The sequence below is a fragment of the Nycticebus coucang genome, chromosome 8, assembly GCF_027406575.1.
Source record: "Nycticebus coucang isolate mNycCou1 chromosome 8, mNycCou1.pri, whole genome shotgun sequence".
NCBI classification, from domain to species: Eukaryota; Metazoa; Chordata; class Mammalia; order Primates; family Lorisidae; genus Nycticebus; species Nycticebus coucang.
In genome coordinates this window covers 26267739-26288150 of record NC_069787.1, presented here as the reverse complement: position 1 = coordinate 26288150, position 20412 = coordinate 26267739, and the positions used below count along the sequence as shown (strand labels likewise).

Below are 20412 nucleotides of genomic sequence, written 5' to 3'. Positions count from 1 at the left end.
GGTTCCAAATCACACGCCACATGTATGAAGGATAACTCCTTCAGTTTTTTAAAAGCTCCTCATCCTTTATCTCCTTTCACTGTTTATTGTGACTTTTAACCAATATGGGCAGAATAATAACAGTCAGAAAAGCTAATGTATATAAAGCCCCTGTATTTGCCAGGTGCCCTACGTCACATTCTACATGAACTATCTCATTTAATCCATGGGACAAAATGATGAGGTAAGTTCAAGTATTACAAAATTTTATATACACACACGTTCATGGAAGATCAAGGTAAATTATTAAAATCAATAGGCTTTACGTCACCCAACAAGTGCCTAAAGCCTCTTTAAACAAAGTCAGCCAACCTTGAGTTCTTGCTTTAAACTACCATGTCCCAGTATGACCAACATACCCGACCATACTGGATGAGGACTTGGTTATACCCTTAACCAGCAGCATCAGCTTAACACAGTGTCCTTAACATTAACAAAACTCTTTATCACTGGAGTTAAATGGCTTTTATCAAGGATTTTTTTAAATGGTTTTTTTTTTTTTTTGAGACTGTGTCTTACTTTGTAACCCTGGGTAGAGTGCTGTGGTATCATACTTTACACCAACTTCAAACTCTTGGCCTGAAGTAATCCTCTTTTCTCAACCTCCCAAGTAGCTAAGACTACAGGTGCCAACCACAATGCCCAACTAATCTTTCTATTTTTAGTAGAGGCGAGTCTCACTCTTGTTCAGGCTGGTCTTGAACTCCTGAACTCATGTGATCCACTCACCCTGGTGTCCCGGAGTGCTAGGATTACAGGCATGAGCAACCACGACCAGTCTTTGAAAATTATTTCTAAGTAAGAATGTATATTTCATTCCTTCCTATTCAGTCCTTTTGGGAAAATACTTACAATACCATTTTTAGAGGATGAAAATTGAAAACAAAAAAGAAAAGACATCAAATCATCCACCAAAGTGTTAGGGGCTATAGACATCATTGACTTCTGTCACTCTGTCCATTATGAGGTGTTAGGGGATAAAAAATGATGGCTTCACAGACTTCAAGCTGCTAGTCCATGTTATTCAATAGACAGATTTTCCACGGAGATGCCAGGGACACAGCAGACATGAGAACAATTCCCTATCAGTACCTTTTTTACACGAACTTATGGTTAAGAAATTTTGTTTGGGTTCTTAAGAATTCATTGTGCAAAATTCATTGTGTAACAGAGAATCAGTACTAAATACACATATTTGGTGGTGGTAGGGGGAACTAAACAGACTCTTAATAAGAAATTCAAATCAAGACTTACTCAAGACGACACCTGCCGTCTGGCCTAATGGAAAAATCAATCTGGCAGGTCTTAATTAAGTGTTCAGGCTAGAAAGAAAAAGCAGCTGCTTATACTTAGTACCTAAGATGTTTTAGGTAGTCAAAATGTAACTAAAAGCCGTATTTGTTACAGAAATGGTTAACTATACATAAAGATGATGCATTTGATTCTGAGCAGCCACATAATATTTAGTAAATGAAAGGCTGAGGCAGATGCCTCTCATAAGCTTGTTGACAAAGATCTCGCTGAAGGAGGATGTTGGGTTTGGATATCTAAAGGGTGTTGGTATTATATTAAAACACCTGACTGAGAAGGTCTAAAAAGAAGGTGCAGGGGCAGGGTTGTTAGCAAACGCTTTCTGTCCTACTAGTAATTTAGGGTCAGTAAATGACTAAATGAGAAAAGAGGTGAAGAAATGAAGCATACAATAATTTGAATGAATGAATACATACATGTGTCACTTCCAATCAGACAATTTAGTTCTCCACTCTGTACTCTATGATCACTACAACAGTAGACAGGTAGGTGAGCATTAACACGTCTCCCTGACCACACGACAAGAGTTAAATATTCCAACCAAGCCGCTCCACATGCACTCGCCTAACATGGGCTATGATCACTGTGGGAAGTGACAGTTGGCAAATGCGAGGTCCCTTTTCCCCACCTGCTAAGCAGCACAGCCAGTTTATTCTCCAAATGCCCTGACAGAGGTGTGGAAATAGAGACATTGAAAACTGCAAGTGGATTACGAGTTAATAACTGGTTTGCAAATGGTGAGCTGTCCCGAGCAGCTCCCTCGTTCCCCTAGGAACTAAACATCAGACAACTTGCCAGGGAAAAAACAATATAGACAGACTACATAAACACGTTGAAATCCCAAACCTGACTATAAAACTCTTGTGTAATCTAATGTTTGACCCAACTGAAGTATCATTTCCCGTCCCTGTAGCGTAAAAATTAAGGTTGTTGTGAAAAGGCAATTCAACGGGCAATCTGGGAAATAGCTAGAGGAGCACCGATGTTCAAAACCCACGACCGTCTGAAGGAAAGGAGCCCAACAGGGGTTCATTCATTTTTCCTTCCTTACCTCATTACGTACAGCCAGTGGGAGGGGAAGCCAACGCTGTTCTCTGTAGAAAATGTACCCTGTGTGCCTCAACTGCTTCTGAGAGAGCCTCCTCTGGGTCTCTCCCAGCTTGGCCCCTGGGTGCTCCTACTAAACTCATCACATCCCCTCCTCAGAAAAACAGACACACACACCTTCTCCCTGGGCTCTCACCCCAGAAAGCAGCCCACCCCAGCACTCACAGTCCCCTCACAAGTGCCGCACACCATTGAGTCCCACAAAGCTACTGTACAGGAGGGAAGAGGCTAGTGGGAAGACTAACGTGGGTGAAGTCGGATAGACGCAAGAAAGCTCGGAAGACAAGGTATATACCCTGCCCAACTGCCACCTTCTAACATTCTTCAGGAAAAGGAGGGTGTGAACTAACTATACGTGGTAACAGAAAATAAATCCTATTAATAACCAGCTAGCAAGAATCAAGTGTCTATGAGGGGCCCACACTCTGTGCCCAATTATGCCGCTGGCCAACCCAACACCAGGCACTACGGCTGCCACTGAAACAAACTGACACAAACTCAGCCACTGCTCAGGAAGCCAAAGCTGCTGAGACTCACAGAATGGGTGCGTACAGCAGAAAAGAACAAAAACTACCAGTCCAAGGTGAAACCAGAGGTAAATTATAGAGTGACCCAATGAGGTTAAAATTCAGTTGCTTCAAACCCAGTTGGACATGAACCTCCGCAGGAAAGAGCATTTTAGCTTCACTGGCGAGTGGTCACTGTGAGTGCCCAATGGTCCAGCTCAGTGGCACAACATGTTTAGAAAATGACTTACATTTTGTATGGCTTGGGCCAACCACATCACCATGACAAGAGGCTTGGTTAGCCTGCAATTTATCAAGGCAGTGAAACAAACAGTGCCTTCCAGAAAGAATCTGCCTATTAACTTTGGTATACCTTTTCTGGGGCTGCCTTCAGACTTTAAGCCCAACAGGCCTTTCAGAATGAAACCAAGAGCAAGTGACAATGAAGAAGGGCAATGAAGGTGACAAGGATGGAAGGTAGAGTCAAAGTAGTCCTGGGAGAGGGGCTGCAGAAGGAAATAATGAAGGAAGAGCCAGCAGGCCTGAGCAGGATTTGCTTCCCACAGGTCCCTGCAGAAGGCATGCAGCCAATACCAGTTCAGGAGATGACCAAGGTGTTGCCCTCGGTACATGTCCTGCAGCCCAGAGGAGCTATGTGCTTCATGGCAAGTCTGCAGCCCAATCTGGATTCAGTAACAGACAAGGCTATGATCAGTGAGCGCAAGCAGCACAGGAGGGCCTCAGCCTGCCACACCTATCACAACCCAGTCCTCCTGTTCTGCAGGGCAGGAAACCTAAGCGCACAGAAGCAAAGCCCTTAAAGACAGGGTAGAGCTGATTGAATGAATTCCAGGCAGAGCTGATTTCATGGGCACGTGACCTGTGCAGTCCCACAGGGCCCGGTGCTTAGAAAAGCCACAAGCTCAGAAGGACTCTACCCACAGCTTAATGCCCATCGTCACCACATCTTGAAATTCCTAATAGTTTTTAGTTAGGGACTTCGGTTTTAATTTTGTGCCTGGACAGCATATTATATAGCTGGTCTTCTCCCACTTTTGTTTGTTCTTTGAATTTTCAAATGCCTTATAAGACGTAGATTTTTCTTTTACATTTTCACAACATGGGCTGTTTATGTTCTGGAAGATCTGGCTTTCCTAAATTTTCAAAAACATTGATATTTTTTGAAATATCAAAAATATTGTGGTGGCTCATGCCTGTAATCTTAGTATTTTCAGAGGCCAAGACAGGTGGACTGCTTGAGCTCAGGAGTTCGAGACCAGCCTGAGCGAGAATGGGATACAATCTCTACTAAAAAAAGAAAAAAAAATTAGCCAGGCACTGGCGTGGGCACCTATAGTCCCAACTACTTGGGAGGCTGAAGCCAAAGGATTGCTCAAGCTCAAGAGTTTGAGGTTGCCATGAGCTATGACGCCATGGCATGCTACCCAGGGCAATAGAGTAAGAATCTGTCTCAAAAAAAAATAAATAAATAAAGAGAGAAAGAGAGAAAAGAAAAACAAATTGATATTTAATGCAGATATTTTCACCTTATCCCTACCACATGCTCCAACCTACAAACCAAAATGTGCTCCATATAATTGTCAGAGCCCAAGGAAAAGCAAGACAGATGTCACTGATGGGTTAAATGGGGGCATGATGGCATAGGGTGCATTTTTAACTTCCAGGGGCTGTTAAGAGCTTGAACTATTCACAAAAAAATCTGTTCCAGATAGTCAAACTTACCCTACTGAATCCACAAACACATACCGGCCAAGTTTGCACATGCATATGTGTACACCCATGTGAACGCACCAAGACAGAAAATACACATACCCACAGAACACACGTGCAGCTCTACAGGCCTGTTATAGCCCTCGTTCCATATATCACTAAGATCACAGACGTCCTTATAGGGGTGCCCTCAAATGGAGGAAGAAAACTAAATATCAATGCTTATACTGGAAGAACAAGCAATTGCTAACAATCATACAAAAATCGTTTTATGACGTAGGAAAATATTCTTGATACCAAGTGGAATAAAAGCATGTTAAAAAATATAGTATATGGAACATGATCGGTGTCTCTCTTTGGGCGAGGCTGGAACCCAGTGCCCCTGGTGCACAGGGCCATTGCATTAACCACTGATTTGTATATTTTTTAAGTAGAATACCCATTTATATACACACACATACTTAGATATGTACACTCATAAATACATTCCAATACCTACGTTCACATGTGTATATAAACACAGATAGAGATACGGATGTTTCTTGTGATCCCAATGGCTATGTGTCTCAGTGAAAATCATGTCCCTTCTTTGAACCACACTTTCCTGATGGTGTGGCTTGGGTTAGGGCCCTCACTCAGGTCCTCTGGACCTCTGACAGGTCATCATTTGGGGGATCAGGACGGGCCAAGAAGTTCCTCCATTAACATCCCAAGTCTGAAAAGCAAATCGGCCCTCACTGGCCTCTTCATTCTGATAGGAAGCTTGAATACTCACTTGCCCTGGGTAAAGGGGAAAAAACACAGATATGGATAAAGGTTATAGATATCTTTCAACCTGGTAATATTTCTAAAACTTTTTTTCTGAGTTATTCCCTGGGAAGACTTTCCCTAAATCAAGGGCTAAAGAGAGTGTGGCATGGAACAATGCCAAGTTCAAAGAAAACGCTCCATCCTCTTTCAGCCTTCACCGAGTTCCTCCCTCACACACAGGGCATGGTCAGGTTCCTTGGGATTTTCTCATTCTGAAAAAGAAGCCATTTGGCAAGCCAGGCTCTATGACCACCCATGATCTGAATTACGCACAGGTGTTCGAAAATACAGACAGATCCAGTATAATTAAGAGCATTAAGCAATCATCTCAGGCCAACGAGGCAGTTGAAGAAAAGAAGAACAGAGTTTGGGCAACACTTTGGGAAATAAATTCCACAGCCTTTCACCAAGTTAAAATCTTGGCTTTGGACACACATAAAAATGAGCCTGGCCTGATCTTAGCTCCCAGTGGACATCTGCCAGATCACAAAATTTGACCCAATTGGCCTGCCTTACCACAGAGAAGGCCACTGCTGGCGCAGCAGATGGTACTGCTGGTAAGAGCCAACATGGGCCGACAGGGCAGCGGCAGGGACACGGCAGAGCACAGCTGGCCCAAGCCAGGGTGGACGGCTTTACTTTTACAAGTAACACAGTTTCAAAAAATAACATTGGAGCAGCTGTCTATCTGATTTTCTTCTTTTGCAGACTTCAGTGACTCTTTCTTTACGTCTTATAAAATAGCTAATTCTCCTTTTATTTTCTCTCTTATCACTTGGGACTGTTGAACAGTAGTAAAAACAACTGCTGAACCCTCTAAAAGGACAAATGTCTGTTATGGAGAATTATATTAGGAGTACTTCGCCATAAAGATGGTAGGGTCAGTATTTCTTCCACAAGGTTTTAGGAACTAGAAAAAGATGCAGGAAGTTACAAAGATTACTTCTCTTTAAATAAATCATTACTAAGTATAACCTTACTTGATATGAAAAACTCATTTTTTAAAAATTAAAACTGCTGTTTAATGGGCAATACTGACTCTAATAGTCTCTGTTTAACACAGACCAGTCATTTAAAAAGAACACTGAATAAAATAAATTTAAAAAGAACATTGTCCAAACATTCCCCCTTTTTTATGTTTTTCCCCATTCTTTAGGGAAACACTATCTACCTTGAGAGTCATTTTGTTTAACATCTCTGGTCATTTATGTGATTTACTGAATATCGGATATTCCTAATAAAACATCAGTACAAATAACCAAGTTGTTTAGGAGGAAAAAATAAAGAAATAAAGTTTTTCCGTTCTTCCCTGGCTGGTCAAGGTAAACATTTCTAGACTGTCTGAGTTAGCCAGGCCAACACAAACGCCTTTTCTCTTTCCCCTTAAATTACAAAAGATTATCATTTTATTCAGCAATGAGCCTGACTAAATTGAAACTCTGTACATCAGAATTAAATATGTTCTATCTACTCAAAATGAACAGTGTATTATTTATCACTAATACTTAATGACAAAAAAACCGATAACTTTCTCCGATTATAGCACTGATTTCATCCAGCCTCGCATCATCGGTTCTCCTGGTCATTAGCATAATCACAGAGCATCAACTCTGGCTTATGCAGCAAGTTTGATAACAGAGATGAAAGTAGACACACACTATTTTAAAAACATGTTCCGATTTTCATCTAAGTATATCTTTATTTATATGGCTTTCTTACCATAAAGATGCCAGTCCTTTAAAATATGCAGAAATCACTTTCCACACTGAAGAACAAGGTGCTATATCATAACAAGGATACAGAAGTATAAAGCGCCTGTTAATTAAACATCGCTTTTTAACTCGCTACCCTGCATATGTAATGTTAAGTTCTAAGCCAAGTCTTTAAATAAGAATGAGAAAATGGCTAGGCTCCTTCAAATGAATGCTTTGCCTGTTTTTCTTTTTTTTTCCTTAATGTAAGAGATCAGCCACTTGATAGATTATTTTTTAAAAATTAAATTCCTTGATACATGGTTGAGATTTTTGAAGTTCTTTTTTTCCCCCTAAAAACACTAACAAATGAACAAATTATGAGATTCAAGTCAGGACTGATGATTTCATATGTACCCTAAATTTTCAATGTATAGTTCTGCAGAATGCTGCTTGATTTTAGGTTCAATTTTAAAGAATTTGTCTTGAATTAAAGAACCTTTAAAAGGTTCATTCGTAGGGAAAAAATGAATAAGCTGCAGCTACATGTACCCACAGGGATGAATTTTACTAACTCTGTGTAAAAAAAAAAAGCCAAGTACTAAAGAATGCATAACGGTAGGATATCAGTGTAAACTTGACCATACAAAACAAACTCCTATATTTGGGGGAATACTGTACACACAAATGTATTAAAAATATAAAAAACCACATGGGATGAAAACCAGCCAGCTAAGAACAGCGGGAGGGAAGGACAGAAGTGACGTGGGGGATCTCTCAGGAGACTCTTCAACTGGACCGGCAATGTGTTCTTTCTCGAGCTAGGCTACCTGTACACAGGTGCTCACTGAATTATCCTTTGTTCCTTTTGTATGTCTTACATATTTCACAATAAAGACTGAAAAATAATAAGCACACAGTTTTAAGATAAACAAATGGAAAGAAAGTAGACTTGTTTTCAACTCAAAGATCAAACTGCTTGAGGCCAAGCCATCCCATTTTATTCAACACTGGTAACAAATACTGAAACCCTGCATCCCAATAATTTAAAGTCCATTTTCTGCTGCTTTCAAAAGTGCATATTGTTACCTTATATTTAAAGAATTCACTAACCTCAGTACTCTGCTATGGGAAAGTCGTCTCTAACACAGACATACCGTCTATATTCAGCAAAAGTGACTGCCCTGCTTCCTAGGCAAAACAAAACAAAAACAAGCAAAAAGAATGAGATCTCTCTTTAAGGATCTTCTTAATTTTGACCTGATATGAACACATGCACGAGGAAGAACAAGCTAGAAGCATACCTTGTGTGTGATTTCAGAACAAAGGGCTATCAGAGAAAGGAGAACTTTTGCCAGGTAGAGAGTCCCTCGGCTCCCACCCCACCCCATGCCAGAATATTTAAACTTTGTGCTGCAGTTGCCATAAGGACAGCGAGACAAAAGCAAGAAGCACCCCAAGTCAGCAGCAAAAAGGATGACTTGCTTCTACAAGTATAAGAATTTGTTGTAAGCTTACCAAAGTCACAGCTGTGCGTTTACTGTCAACATGCACCACACTGCTGCAAGAGCCATTATTTAGAAAATAAGAGGAACACAGTTAAGCGGCTGAACCCTGCTTAAACCCAGAGAAGGCGTGCAAGACAGCAGCAGATCTGCAACAACATGCCTGGGGCATCCCACAAAAAAAAGCTGAGACTGAACGAATTTCTATTTTAATAGACTATGCCCCCCCCCAAATTATTTAAAGTTGCCCATGGACAACAATGTTTTCTGAAGATGTCCAAGGCTCAACTAGGTTTCTTCCAAAAAAGAAAAAAACTTTCTATTAGAAAATTTCTGTAACACATCACTAAAAAAGGGTCTGTCACTGATTCCCTAATGAAATATCAGTTAATTACTTAACTTTTCTTAATGATACAATTAACATCCTTTCTACAAACAAGGCAGAATGATTTAACATCAGGCTGAGGATCACCAGTGACAGCAGGAAGACTTCATGTCCTCTGCCATTCCACCTTCTATTTTTTCAATCAGTTCTGTTTTTCATCTTCTATAGAATTTCTTTATTCTGTGGTAGAGACAATGCATTTTGAAACTTCGTCCACCAGAGATTTTTTTTTTAAGTGCTTCGGGTTATGAATAGAAATAAAAGAACTTTGTATCACAGGACTATCTCAAATGCCACCCGAACCTAGTTGAGCCAAAGCAACTGTGAAGCTCTAAACATAAAAACAACTGCCAGTGTTTTGGCAGCTATTAAAATAAAGCCACGCCCAAAGTCAAAATGGAAATTAAAAATTAGGTGAGGGCACTTAGGACATTTTATTACTGGGTAATTTCAAAAAGCACATTACTAATACAGATGAAAAATGTCTGTATAACTTTTATTTAAATAACTTTTGATCTTACTGGTTAGATCTTTAGCTGAAGCCCTGAATAATTTAAACAAGCCTCCTTACCACTTTATCTTCCTTTATTTCATAATCTTTGTAGGACGCTTTCTTAGGATTCTGCTTTCTTTATTTGTGTGGCATCCTCGGCTAGGCTATTTCCACAAACATCTGTACATGCCTCATCACATTCAACAATAGAGAATTTCCCAAGATGCTCAGGGAAATCAAAACACTTGTGCCAGCAGGGTTAATCTAATGAGCAAACAGTTAAAATTTTAAAATTAAGATAGAATACTCAGAGAAAAAAAAAAAAAAAGGCCAGAAGGCCATTTGACACTAATTGGTAGCTACAACGTGACGATGTCCATTGGGAAATACAGATGCAAGCAAGGCATAATTTGAAAGTAAATATCTGATATTTGGCAAAAACTACCAATGTTTCAGGTTGTTCCTATCACTTCCTTGAAATACATGGCTCTTGTTCTGCCTCTGTTTCTCTAAGTATCCAATGTTTCTTTTTGTGCTTGACTATGAAAAGGGAGCCCATATTCCTCTCTTAGGTTTCACAAGGAGTTCAATTACCCCGTTCCAAAGGGTTGTAGGCATTCCTCCAACTCTGATCATGGAGGAGTCCACTTTTCCCACTTTAATGGGAATCAGAGTCATGTGGGGTGCTGTTTAAAACACAAACGATATCCCCATCCCAATTACGGCACACCCAGGAGCAGTGCTTAGCTGTGTCTATTTGGAAGAACAGCTCTGCTGTGATTCCAATACTTAAGCATGGTTAAAAACCATCAGCATTCATTCGTAATGAAAATCCAAATACATTAAATGTAACACAGGATGGGCCTCAAGGTAAAGCAAACAAAACAGAACAAAACAGAAACAGGTTATCAGTGAAATCCTAGTGAATATAGAGATTTCAGTTCTAGAATATCTAGCAGAATAAATCACTTGATCCATGGGTCTGTTTAGTGAGTATCAGAATTAGCAGGGGAAGTTTCTTATCAGTGTGTATCTCCACGTCAGTCAGCAAAAATCTTAATTCAATAATCTGTATTTTAGTAACCACTACACACACACACACCACACACACACACACACACACACACGCTCATCTGGATGCAGGTGAGCAAGAAACTTTAAAACTGGCTGAATTAGAACCAACTGCAACTGTTTTGCACTTCAGAGCAGCATCCACCTCCATCTCTGTGCTCACCTATTCCCAGGAGGCGAAGCCATCAGCACCACTGGTCAGGCATGACCCACTGACGGGCCAAACAGGCACTAAGGCAGGAGAAACTCAAAACTCACACTACACACTCTGCTGCAAAGGATGTGGTCACTGTCCCAAGAGCGCCAACATCTTAAAAGATAAAATAAGAAAGTCCTGTATAAGTGGATAACTATGCTCAAAGAACATTCCTTAAGATATTAGTATTAGCCCTAAAATTCACAGGTAAGCAACCTGGAGCAGAGAAGATCACAGGTGGAAGGGAGAAAAAGATACGAGAAATATTATTCGGTGTCCTAATAAACAAAGTAGATCACAAAATTAGCTAAAATCTGTTAATCTGGCAAAATGGAGATGTCCACCTGACTCACTAGTAATAAATAGATATGTATCAAAATACAAAATTTAGGAGAAAATCTTTGTTCCTACTTAAGCAAATCCATTCTGTTTAATATAAAGTGGGGCCCAATAATACCAACTTCGAATGCATTTTCCCCTTCAGGAAATTGTCCCCTAACATGCTAGCCTCTGATTATCTTCAAACTATTGAAATCAAACAGAATGACATAAGCTTGCTATTCAACAATCCCTCCACTTCAGCTGTTTATCTGCATTAGCAGCAGTTTGAGAAAATAAACTATCACAACATGATCCTGAGAACAGAGAAGTAAACAATAAATAGAACACTGGAACACAATTTTGTATGTATTCATATTCCTTTTTTACAAAAAACACTATTTTATTTAAAATGTTATTTGAAAAGAAAGTACAATTAGCTTTGCACAGGCACTACTGAGATGCCCCGAGCACACCAGACATATGTAAATACCTCGTGATATCAGTTCCATTTGAGTAGAACTGTCAAGATATTTACAGGGCTTGACAGTACTTCTGCCTTTAATTAAATTTTTGCCCAGCTACTTTAATGTAATTTAAATAGATTATTAGTTGTCAGGATCTAATATAAATTTTGTTTACGATTTAGTTACTTTAAGTACTCAGACTGAAGGAACTAATTTAACTCTACCACTGAGCAGCCTTCAGCATGAAGACCAAAGCCCTAAAAAGCTCCTACTGCCCTCTGCACTCTCCCAATAATCTGAAATTCTTACAATTTAATTGTAAATTTCATGGCACTAAACTAAGACACCCCCCCCCACCCTCTTTTTTGAACAAAATAGCTTAGAGAGGCGTGAGGAAAATCCCATTTACACCTGTTCAGGTACTGGGTTCTTCCTTTTAGGTAGCTGGTTCTCTCAGTGGCTGGCTAGGTAGAAAACAGTTTTTCTCACTTGAAGTCCCATAAAATAACTCCTGAGCAAACACCTGTTGTGTACAAGGCAGGGCATGTATTAAACACTGGCATCAGGCGATCACAAAAAGAAAAACAAGTTTTGCAGAGACATCCACAAGCCAATCTGGTCAACGTATTTCACAACTAGGTAAAACAGCAGTGCAAAAAAAAAAGGACAGAGCTTCTGGCACGACCTTCTCATGAATGGGATCTGACTTCTAAACAAGGCATTGAAAAATGCCTTCACACAAACTGGCTGTAATTAATAAGAATAATTTATTAAAGTAACAAAGAACACTGTCTAATTGTCTTTCCCGACTGCCATACACTTTCCCCACTGTACTTCCTCTTTGCAGAATACCAGCCGCGGAGCCCTAATTGCAAGAACATTATCTATGGCACACAAAACCAAAGCACTCCTTGAAATCAAGCATTTCTTATAATATTTATTTTTAGGGTTGGCAACACGTGCCAAATCTGCTTAATTTCCATTAAGCACATGGTCACATGCACATTGAAATAAACTCTAAACATCCCAGAAAAAAAAAAAAGAAAGAAAGAAACTGTCATGCACAAGATACCCCAAATTTGGCCAGAAGTACCCGTTTCAGGAACTTGCCTCATCTTATGGCCTGCTGCTGTTTCAGCTTTTGGCACCTTTAACCTTAATTCATCCAAGTGCTGCAGAATAGAAATTATGTTTAAAATCAGTTTAAGATGGCTCCTTGGATAGCACATGTATAGCAAAGTGGCCTGGGGACCAGAGTAACAAATCACAAGAAAGATCATTTAGAAAATATATGGGCCCAAGTGCAAACTTACTTGGCTTGCTGGCTTATCACACAAACTCAGTGTTTGATCATCTGATAGGTGACCAACTACCATCACTTAAAAAAAAAATCCCCTGCAAAGACTAGACATATATGTTGGCCCACCTATAAAGTTTACCTACCTATTCAGCAGATGCTTCTTTTGTTTTTTTGTTTTTTTCCTTAAAAAGCAAATTTCCTACCTACTTGAGAGCTTAATACATTCTAGGTTTTAAAAAAATACATTAAAAAAAAAGGCCAATATTGCTGGCTTAGCAAAAATGACATTTACTATGACTGAAATCTACAAAAGGAGTGTGACGTCTAACAGGATAAAAAGGAAAGGAAAATGCCCTTAGCAAAAATTAAAATTTTTTTTCCTTTGGATGAACAAAAATACCACCTGTGTAAATCTAGCCACGTTTTGGCCAGAATCTAGCCTTTCTCAGTTACAGAGAAACAGCTCATTCTCAGTACCTTGAAGTTGCAATTAAATTGTAGTAATTTAAATTATCAGGAGAGCAAAGGGCAGTGGGAGTTCTTTGGAGGATTTCCCTCCCCACTTAATGCTTTTCAGTCAGGGGTTAAATGAGTTTCTTTAATGTAAGTACCTTGAAGTAACTGAATCATAAACAAAATTTATTTTTTTTCTGACAGCCTGAAATCTATTTGGGCTTTATTAATGGGTACCTGAAATTATTTTTAAAAGACCAAACTCTTGCTATACCCTATAGTCTTGGCATTCACACTGAAATGTGATCAGAACCATACCACCTAACCTTGTCTAAATACACACCTTTTTGTGATCCAGAATCTTACAAAATAATGTTTCAAAATTGGGTTTTAAGTCTTAAGTTAAACATGAAAACCAAATAAATATGCACAATTAGACTGGCTGCAAAGAGGAAGCTGGGTTCAAAAGAAGTTGTCACATCTGCTATATTCTCCCTTCCCTTTCTTAATTTTGGCATTGGATGTGCTGTGATATAAATATATTTGGGAAATATCACAATTCTTCTGTTAATTTAAACAACTGCTGAAAACAGACATACCCTTAGACAGAGCCTAAAATGCAAATTTCCAAGGCCAGGGATATAGTCCCAAAGAAAGCGAAGAAACTCAGTAACAGAAAACCATATCTAGGCTCACTATTAACTCAGTTAACTTCTGCTATTGTTAGTACAAATGACTTAACTACAAAATATTTATAGCTTTTTAAAACCATTACATATTACAGAAAATTGCCTAATAGCATCCATGTGTATGTTTAACTCACATTGCTTAATTATACAATAGATACATCCAAAGAAACCTACAGACTTTGAAACATTGTTGTGTACCATGGTTATGAAACTGGCTTATAAAAAAATATAAAGTGCTTACTATGTGACCCACAGTCGTTAATTAAAATGACATCCTTAAATGACAATTATTTTTATTTTTCTGTATGTATTTACTTATCCTACTTCCTACTTTGTTCTACTTAATTAAAAATGACATTTAATTTGGGGATGGTTTATAGCAGGGAAAAAAAAGTGTTACACAGTTTATATTCCAGGATTTAAATATAAACACAAAATCTTAGAGACATCTCTAGCAATATAAACCCCTTAATTTGAGACAGTTAATTTGAATAGCTGATGTTTCTTTCATTACACTTTGATAAACCTGTGAAAACAAAATGCTAAAGTAATTACTGTTACTACTCCCTTTAAAAATGTAAAGCAGTTAAATTTTCCTAGACAACAAGCAAGGACAAGTTACAGAGAACTTGACTAAAAGTAGCAACGTGGTCATGCTGAATGTCAATCTAAAAAAGGTTATGTCTAATCTGGAGTCTGCTCTCTCTTGCCTTTTTAAATTCCAAGAGTGGGCTGACACAAAACTTCATCACCAGGGATTTTTTTTTTTTTTTTGAGCTTCACATCAGATTTAAACCCTCACATACAAAACCTTGGCTTCCCTGACAAGGCAGATCTTCTAAACTCGATGTGAGAAAATGTTATCTAACTCTAGTGTAGGAGTCTAACGTTGGTAAAAAGAATTCCACTGCACAGTGCTGGGTAGCAAGACAGCCTCTGGATGTCTTAATATTCTTTCAATACCTTTTTGGATGCATTCTCTTCATAAAGAAGGATGCACTAAAAAATAAATACCTTGTATAGCAACTCGGCATCCATAAGGATCTTAAATGTTGCTCAGAGAGGAACTGAGTATTTCCCTCCAAGTGAGCCTACGCTTGCACAACAAAGATCAGCATTTGCAATGGTCCATTTCTGCATAAGTGAACGTACAGCCTTGCTGCTTGATGGAACAGTCCAGGGTTCTCGGTGTAGCAGCTCCTGACAACACCACAGCAGCAGTTCTGTTTGATCTCTCCTGCTTCCTTAATTTGGGTTGTCAAGGTTCAGCAGTTGGGGATTGTTTACTTTACTTTTTCAAAAAAAAAAATAGTGATTTTTTTTTTCTCTGTCTCATACAATGACTAATCCAAAGTCTAAGGGGGGAGGGGGGATGTAGCCAGTGGCAAGATGTTAAACCTTTTTTTCCTCCTTTGCAGTGAGATTTTAGCTGACACCTTTTGAATGGTAACTAGTTCAGTTCCTTTTTATATTTTTCATGCTCTTTAATTATGAGACATTTCAAATAGAGAGAAGGAAAAAACCATTAAAAACTTCTAAAACTGTGAGCCCAGTTTTCTTTTCCTGGACTCAAAGAGGTGGGTATTTCCACTTTGAGAATCAAAACTCCAATGGAATTCTTTAAAAAAAAAAAAAAAAAAGACATATTTCTCTCTGGAAGAGAAAATATAGCCAAAACTCCTCAGTCTCATTATGCCGGCTATCCCTGGGCAGAAAACACCTTAAGTCTTTTAGTATTTCTTTTCAAATTCTAGTTTAAACATCTCTTTCCAAATTGATTCTCGGTGTGGAAAAACCAGAGTGGGGGAGAATGTAAAAATTTTGTAGATATTTCAGTAGTAGAAAAATTCCTTAAATATCCTTGAGGTTTTCGCAATTCAGCTATTGTGCAGGTCCTAAACCTTCAAGTCTCCGTCAACCAATGGTGAAGTGTAGAGGGATTGAATATACAGGCTCGTTTCAAAGGGAATCCAGAATGCTCATATAGCATTCTTGTTTAAAGAGCAGTAGCAAAAAAAAAAAGAAAAAGAAGAAGAAAGAAAGAAAAGAAGAAAAAATCCTCACTTAGGAAATACCTGTGACCAGACACAAGAGCAACCCAGCCCCTCAGAAGTGGACTGGAGAAGCTCAAATGCGATCAAATGAAATGTTTATATTAATTCCATCATTCTGCCCAACCCTAACAGATGATGGCTTGGTGGCGGGGAAGAAGGGCAGAGGGAGAATAAGTTTCATTTTGGGTCTTCTGGTCGAGAAAAAGAAAATGAATTAAGACGAAAGCGTAGGATGAGCCCAGACTAAATCAATACTCTTGTAATCAGCCAGCAAAGGTATTTGGGCACAATGACTTGGAAATAATTAATAGTTATAAGGGGGGAGAGGTCTGAGAAGAGGGGGCGAGAGATGTCACCATATTTTATCGGAGCACTTTACATTCTATGCTAAACTTTGATTTCCGGATTTTTTGATTTAGGAAAGAAAGAGGGGGAAAAAAAGAAGGAAAAAGTCCAGTATTCCAAAGCACCTACCGGCTTGAGAATGGGCGCATTCCTTGCTCCCGGCACCTTAACGCTATGTCTCATCGCCCAGCCTGTCTCCTGGCAGACGGAGAGTCCCTGGCGCAATCTGGGGCTCTCGGTTCTCTCTTGCCCCCTTACCCCCGCCCGCGTCCTCGCCCCAGCGCCCGAAACCGCCTCGACTTACCCGCGGAGTGTGGGGGGAGTGGGAGCGCCGCCTTCACGCCCGCGGAGGAGGCGCCGGCAGCACCATGGTCCCCGGCGCCGCAGCCGCTGCCCCTTGCCCGCTCTCTTTTCTTCGTGCAAACTTTCGGGTTCTGCAGTCGACAAGAAACCGGGGCGATCCTCAGCAAGTCTTCCCCGTGCAGGTTGTGGGGAAATGCAGGGGATGGGACGGGTGAGTAGGCCGAGGGGCCAAGACACACAGAGCAGCGGGCTCGGAGGACACACTAGTGCCCGTGGAGGAAAGAGAGGATGCGGCTCAGGGCATCCCCGCAAGGCTCCCGAGATCGGGAAATTGGCCCGAGTCAAAGTCTCAGCACCTTCCCCAGGATCTTACAAAGTTGCAACAACAGAAAGGAGAGGGGAGGAACAGAGGAAGGGGGTGGGATAGGGATACGGTCGCGGGCGCAAGGTTTGGAGTTACAACTGTTTATTTAGTCCTTATTCTCACAGGGGGCGGGCGCTGCGCGGGAATAGGGGGTGCAGGAAGCGATTTCGAAGCAAACTCTTGGGAAGGGGACATGCGACTTTGTTTCTGAGCTCGGAGCTCCCCGGTGCCCAAGTGTGTCACCGCCTGTCTCCCGGGACCGAGGCGGAGCTCACAACAGGTGGGGGTGGGGGGGATTGTCGAGGGCCAAAAAGGAGAAGGAACCTAAGTTTCCGAGCGCGACGATGTCAGAGTAGGAGGGAGGCGGGAGGCGGGGGCGAGGGGAGGCGGAGGCAGCAAATGACCGCGACCCCGCGGCAACTGGAAAACTCTTGACTGCCGGCGCCGCCGCCGCCGCCGCGGTCCCCACCCGAAGCGCACGCCGCCTTGGCTCGCTGGCTCCGAGGAGTCGTGTCTGCCGGACAGGAATAGAGCGCCGGGAGCTCGGAAGAAAGGCTGCGCGCAGACGAGGGACAGAGAACCCATCAGCAGCCAGGACAGGGCCGGAGGAACGCGGGGAAACGCGCGCGTCGCAGGACAGATCCGGACTTGGGAAATTACCCCGTTCCCTAGTCTTACGAGGGGAGTAAAATTAGAAAATGGATGATGGTGAGAGAGGGATAATAGCGCGGCAACTCCTAGCAGCACACCCTGGTCCCACGCCCACCCGTGGATCTGGCCAAAGCTATTACCCGCGCGTGTTGGGGGATTAGGGCCATGGGGACCCAGCGCGCGTGGGGTGTGTGTCTGGCGGGGTGTGCGCAGGTGTGCGTTATGAGTTTTCTGGACTCTGAGGGGGCGGCAAGACAGCTTCCTCGCCACTGGCTTTGGGGCAAAGCGCGCGTGGCACCGGGGAAGTTCTCGGTGCGGGGCCCAGGGCCACGCGTCCCCAGTCAGTCTGCTGGGGCCTACGAGATAGCCCAAGGACACCGAGGGGGCAGACACCCGCGGAGGAGGAAGGGAAAAAGTTTACTTCAAGTCCAAACTTTGGGCCCAGAAGGCGCCCAGCTCGCGCCCCCTCCCACCGCGGCCCGGACCTCGGGGCCCCGCACCCGCCCCGACCCCGGCAGCCACCCGACGCCAACACCGGGCACCGAAAGTTGCGACAGGAGGCCTGGGCTTATTGATTTCTCTCTCCGGGGCGATAATGTAGAAAGGAAACAGAGGCATGAAGGGGCTTAAGGGGAGGCAATTTAGCCTCTCGCAGCCGCCACCGCCCCCCACCCCCGCATTTGACTTATGCAAATAAACCCAAAGGGTGCGGGCGCCGCCGGAGCTTCCAGCACCCGCGCGCCGGCCTGCAGCCCCCACCCATGCCAGAGCCTGGGCCCAGAACCTGGGGGGAGAGGAAAGAAGGGGAGGGCTGGGGGAGATGCACGTGGAGCCTGAAGGTGGAAAGTAGTTTTTTTTTTTCCATTTTTTCTTTTTTCTTTCCTTTTTTTTTTTTTTTGTGCTGGTTGTTGTTGTTGTTTAAAGTGGCGGAAACAAGGCAGGAGGCGGCTTGGGAAAAAGTGGAGCAGAAATGGAAAAATACAAACTCACCCGCTGCAAATGGTCTCTCGGTGCAAACTAAGGTGTTTTCGGGCCTTTCCCCGCGCGCGCCCACTCCCGCCCGCGCGCGCACCCCGCGCACACACTCACTCGCGCACACACACTCGCGCACACGCGCGCAGACACGCACTCCCGGGCGAGGGCCGGGCCGCCGCGAGTACAGCATGCAGCCGCCACACAATAAATAACAATAGATTCCTCCGCTCCGGACTAGCTTCCCGGAGCCCAGCCAGCGCCAGTGGCGGCAGCGGCAGAGGCGCGGACAGCGTCGGGCCGGGGGCTTCCCCCAGCCCGGCCCGCAGGCTTCTGCCAGGCTCCTGTCTCTGCCTCACGCATCCGGAAAGTCCCCAGTACCCCCAGAGAGCGAGCTGCCCCCTGCTGTGGCTACTGGGGCACCGGCGCCCACCCCTTCCCCCCCTACGACATCCCGGAACAAATAAATAAATAAGGCGCGCGCGAGAGGCCAACACGTCGCGGAGGGAGATGTTGTTATTTTTTGCTGTTGTGCGTCCCTGACGTCACATCCACCTGCTGGGTAAACAACAGGGCTGGAAGGAAAAAAAAATCGCTATTGGCAAAGCGAGGGGGGAGGTGTGAGTTGGGGGGAGGAGGAACCAGGGAGGAGGGAGTGAGGGGTGTCCAGGGTGGATTGGGAAGAGGAGAGGGAGGCAGAGCCCCGCAGACCAGAGAGAGGAAAGGAACGCCAGAGCAGCCCCTGCTAAGAGAGGGATCGGGCAGGAAAGACCTGGAAAATAAGGAGCATGTGGGCGGAGGGGAGATTCCTCAGAAGATGGGAAAAGAGGAACCATTCAGACACAGAAGAAAAATGAGAGGGAGAGTGTTAACAACTAAGGACGAAGATGGGAATGCGATGGCTATTTGCTTGGTTTCTGAGCTAAAAATACAGAGAAGGGAGGGGAGAGGATAGGCAAGGATGTGAGTTTCCTCCAGTTAAAAGTGAAAGTGTTTTGCCATCAGTGACAGTTGAAGGAGAAGGAGGTGGGAGGTGGCGTTTTCAACCCCCTTTTCTCCTTCTCTCCCGTCCTCCCTCGGTCTCTCCTTTCTTTCTGCACTTTGTCCAATGAAAGAAGGCGAGTTCGGGAGGTGAAAGTTCAGCAGAAGGACAAACCCCTGTTTGCAAGGAAACAGAAACCCCGCCAGCTAGCGGAGGTTTTTTTACCCCCTGTATGGAGAATCAGGAGCGACTACATTCTGGGACGAGCTTCCCCCTCTCTATCTTGTTAGAGTCACTTCAGGAATGTGCAGTTAGGTCCACTTTGGGTGGAAAGTGGCTGCATCAGGAACTGTGTTCCTGCCATGGTTCCTCTTAGAAAAGCGCCGGGGGCTAGGATGTCACTCAGTTGTTTAACACAAATTACCTGCTCTCGCACAGATCAGTCACAAGCAAAATCCTTTGTCCAATTCTTTGAGAAGGTGAGTTTTTTTTTCTTTTTGTTGTTTTGAAGTTTAGTTGAATTTAGGACCCTGAAATGAAATGTTTTGAAAAATACATATACATATATAAAAAAAAAGAAACTAGTATTTCTCTCATTTTCATCAACACAAATTGATAATGAAGCAGATTTTTTGTTTTCAAAGTGTGATTTAGACCGCTATGCCTTTT

The 20412-nt window shown here is 42.6% G+C and overlaps 2 protein-coding genes across 5 annotated transcripts in view; both read right to left on the bottom strand.

The window, feature by feature from the left end:
* The window catches only part of FOXP1 (forkhead box P1), a 616360-nt gene extending 599621 nt beyond the window's left edge, over positions 1–16739 (bottom strand). Inside the window, exon 1 of one of the 3 annotated variants that reach the window (XM_053600815.1) lies at positions 16601–16739. The gene's annotated coding sequence lies outside the window, so the exon portion shown is untranslated. The remainder of the gene's footprint in view (positions 1–16600) is intronic. The other 2 variants (XM_053600814.1, XM_053600806.1) reach the window with 2 other exon arrangements.
* LOC128592719 (uncharacterized) overlaps positions 1–19300 on the bottom strand; it is a 28222-nt gene extending 8922 nt beyond the window's left edge. Inside the window, exons 1-3 of one of the 2 annotated variants that reach the window (XM_053600819.1) lie at positions 18780–19300; positions 17463–17693; positions 16776–16905 (exon numbers count right to left, since the gene is read on the bottom strand). In XM_053600819.1, the coding sequence (XP_053456794.1) occupies positions 16776–16905; positions 17463–17693; positions 18780–18954 (536 nt within the window). In that variant the 5' untranslated portion in view covers positions 18955–19300. Of the gene's footprint in view, positions 1–16775; positions 16906–17462; positions 17694–18779 lie in introns of those variants that run through there. The other variant, XR_008381987.1, reaches the window with a different exon arrangement.
* Between the last annotated feature and the right edge of the window lie 1112 nt (positions 19301–20412).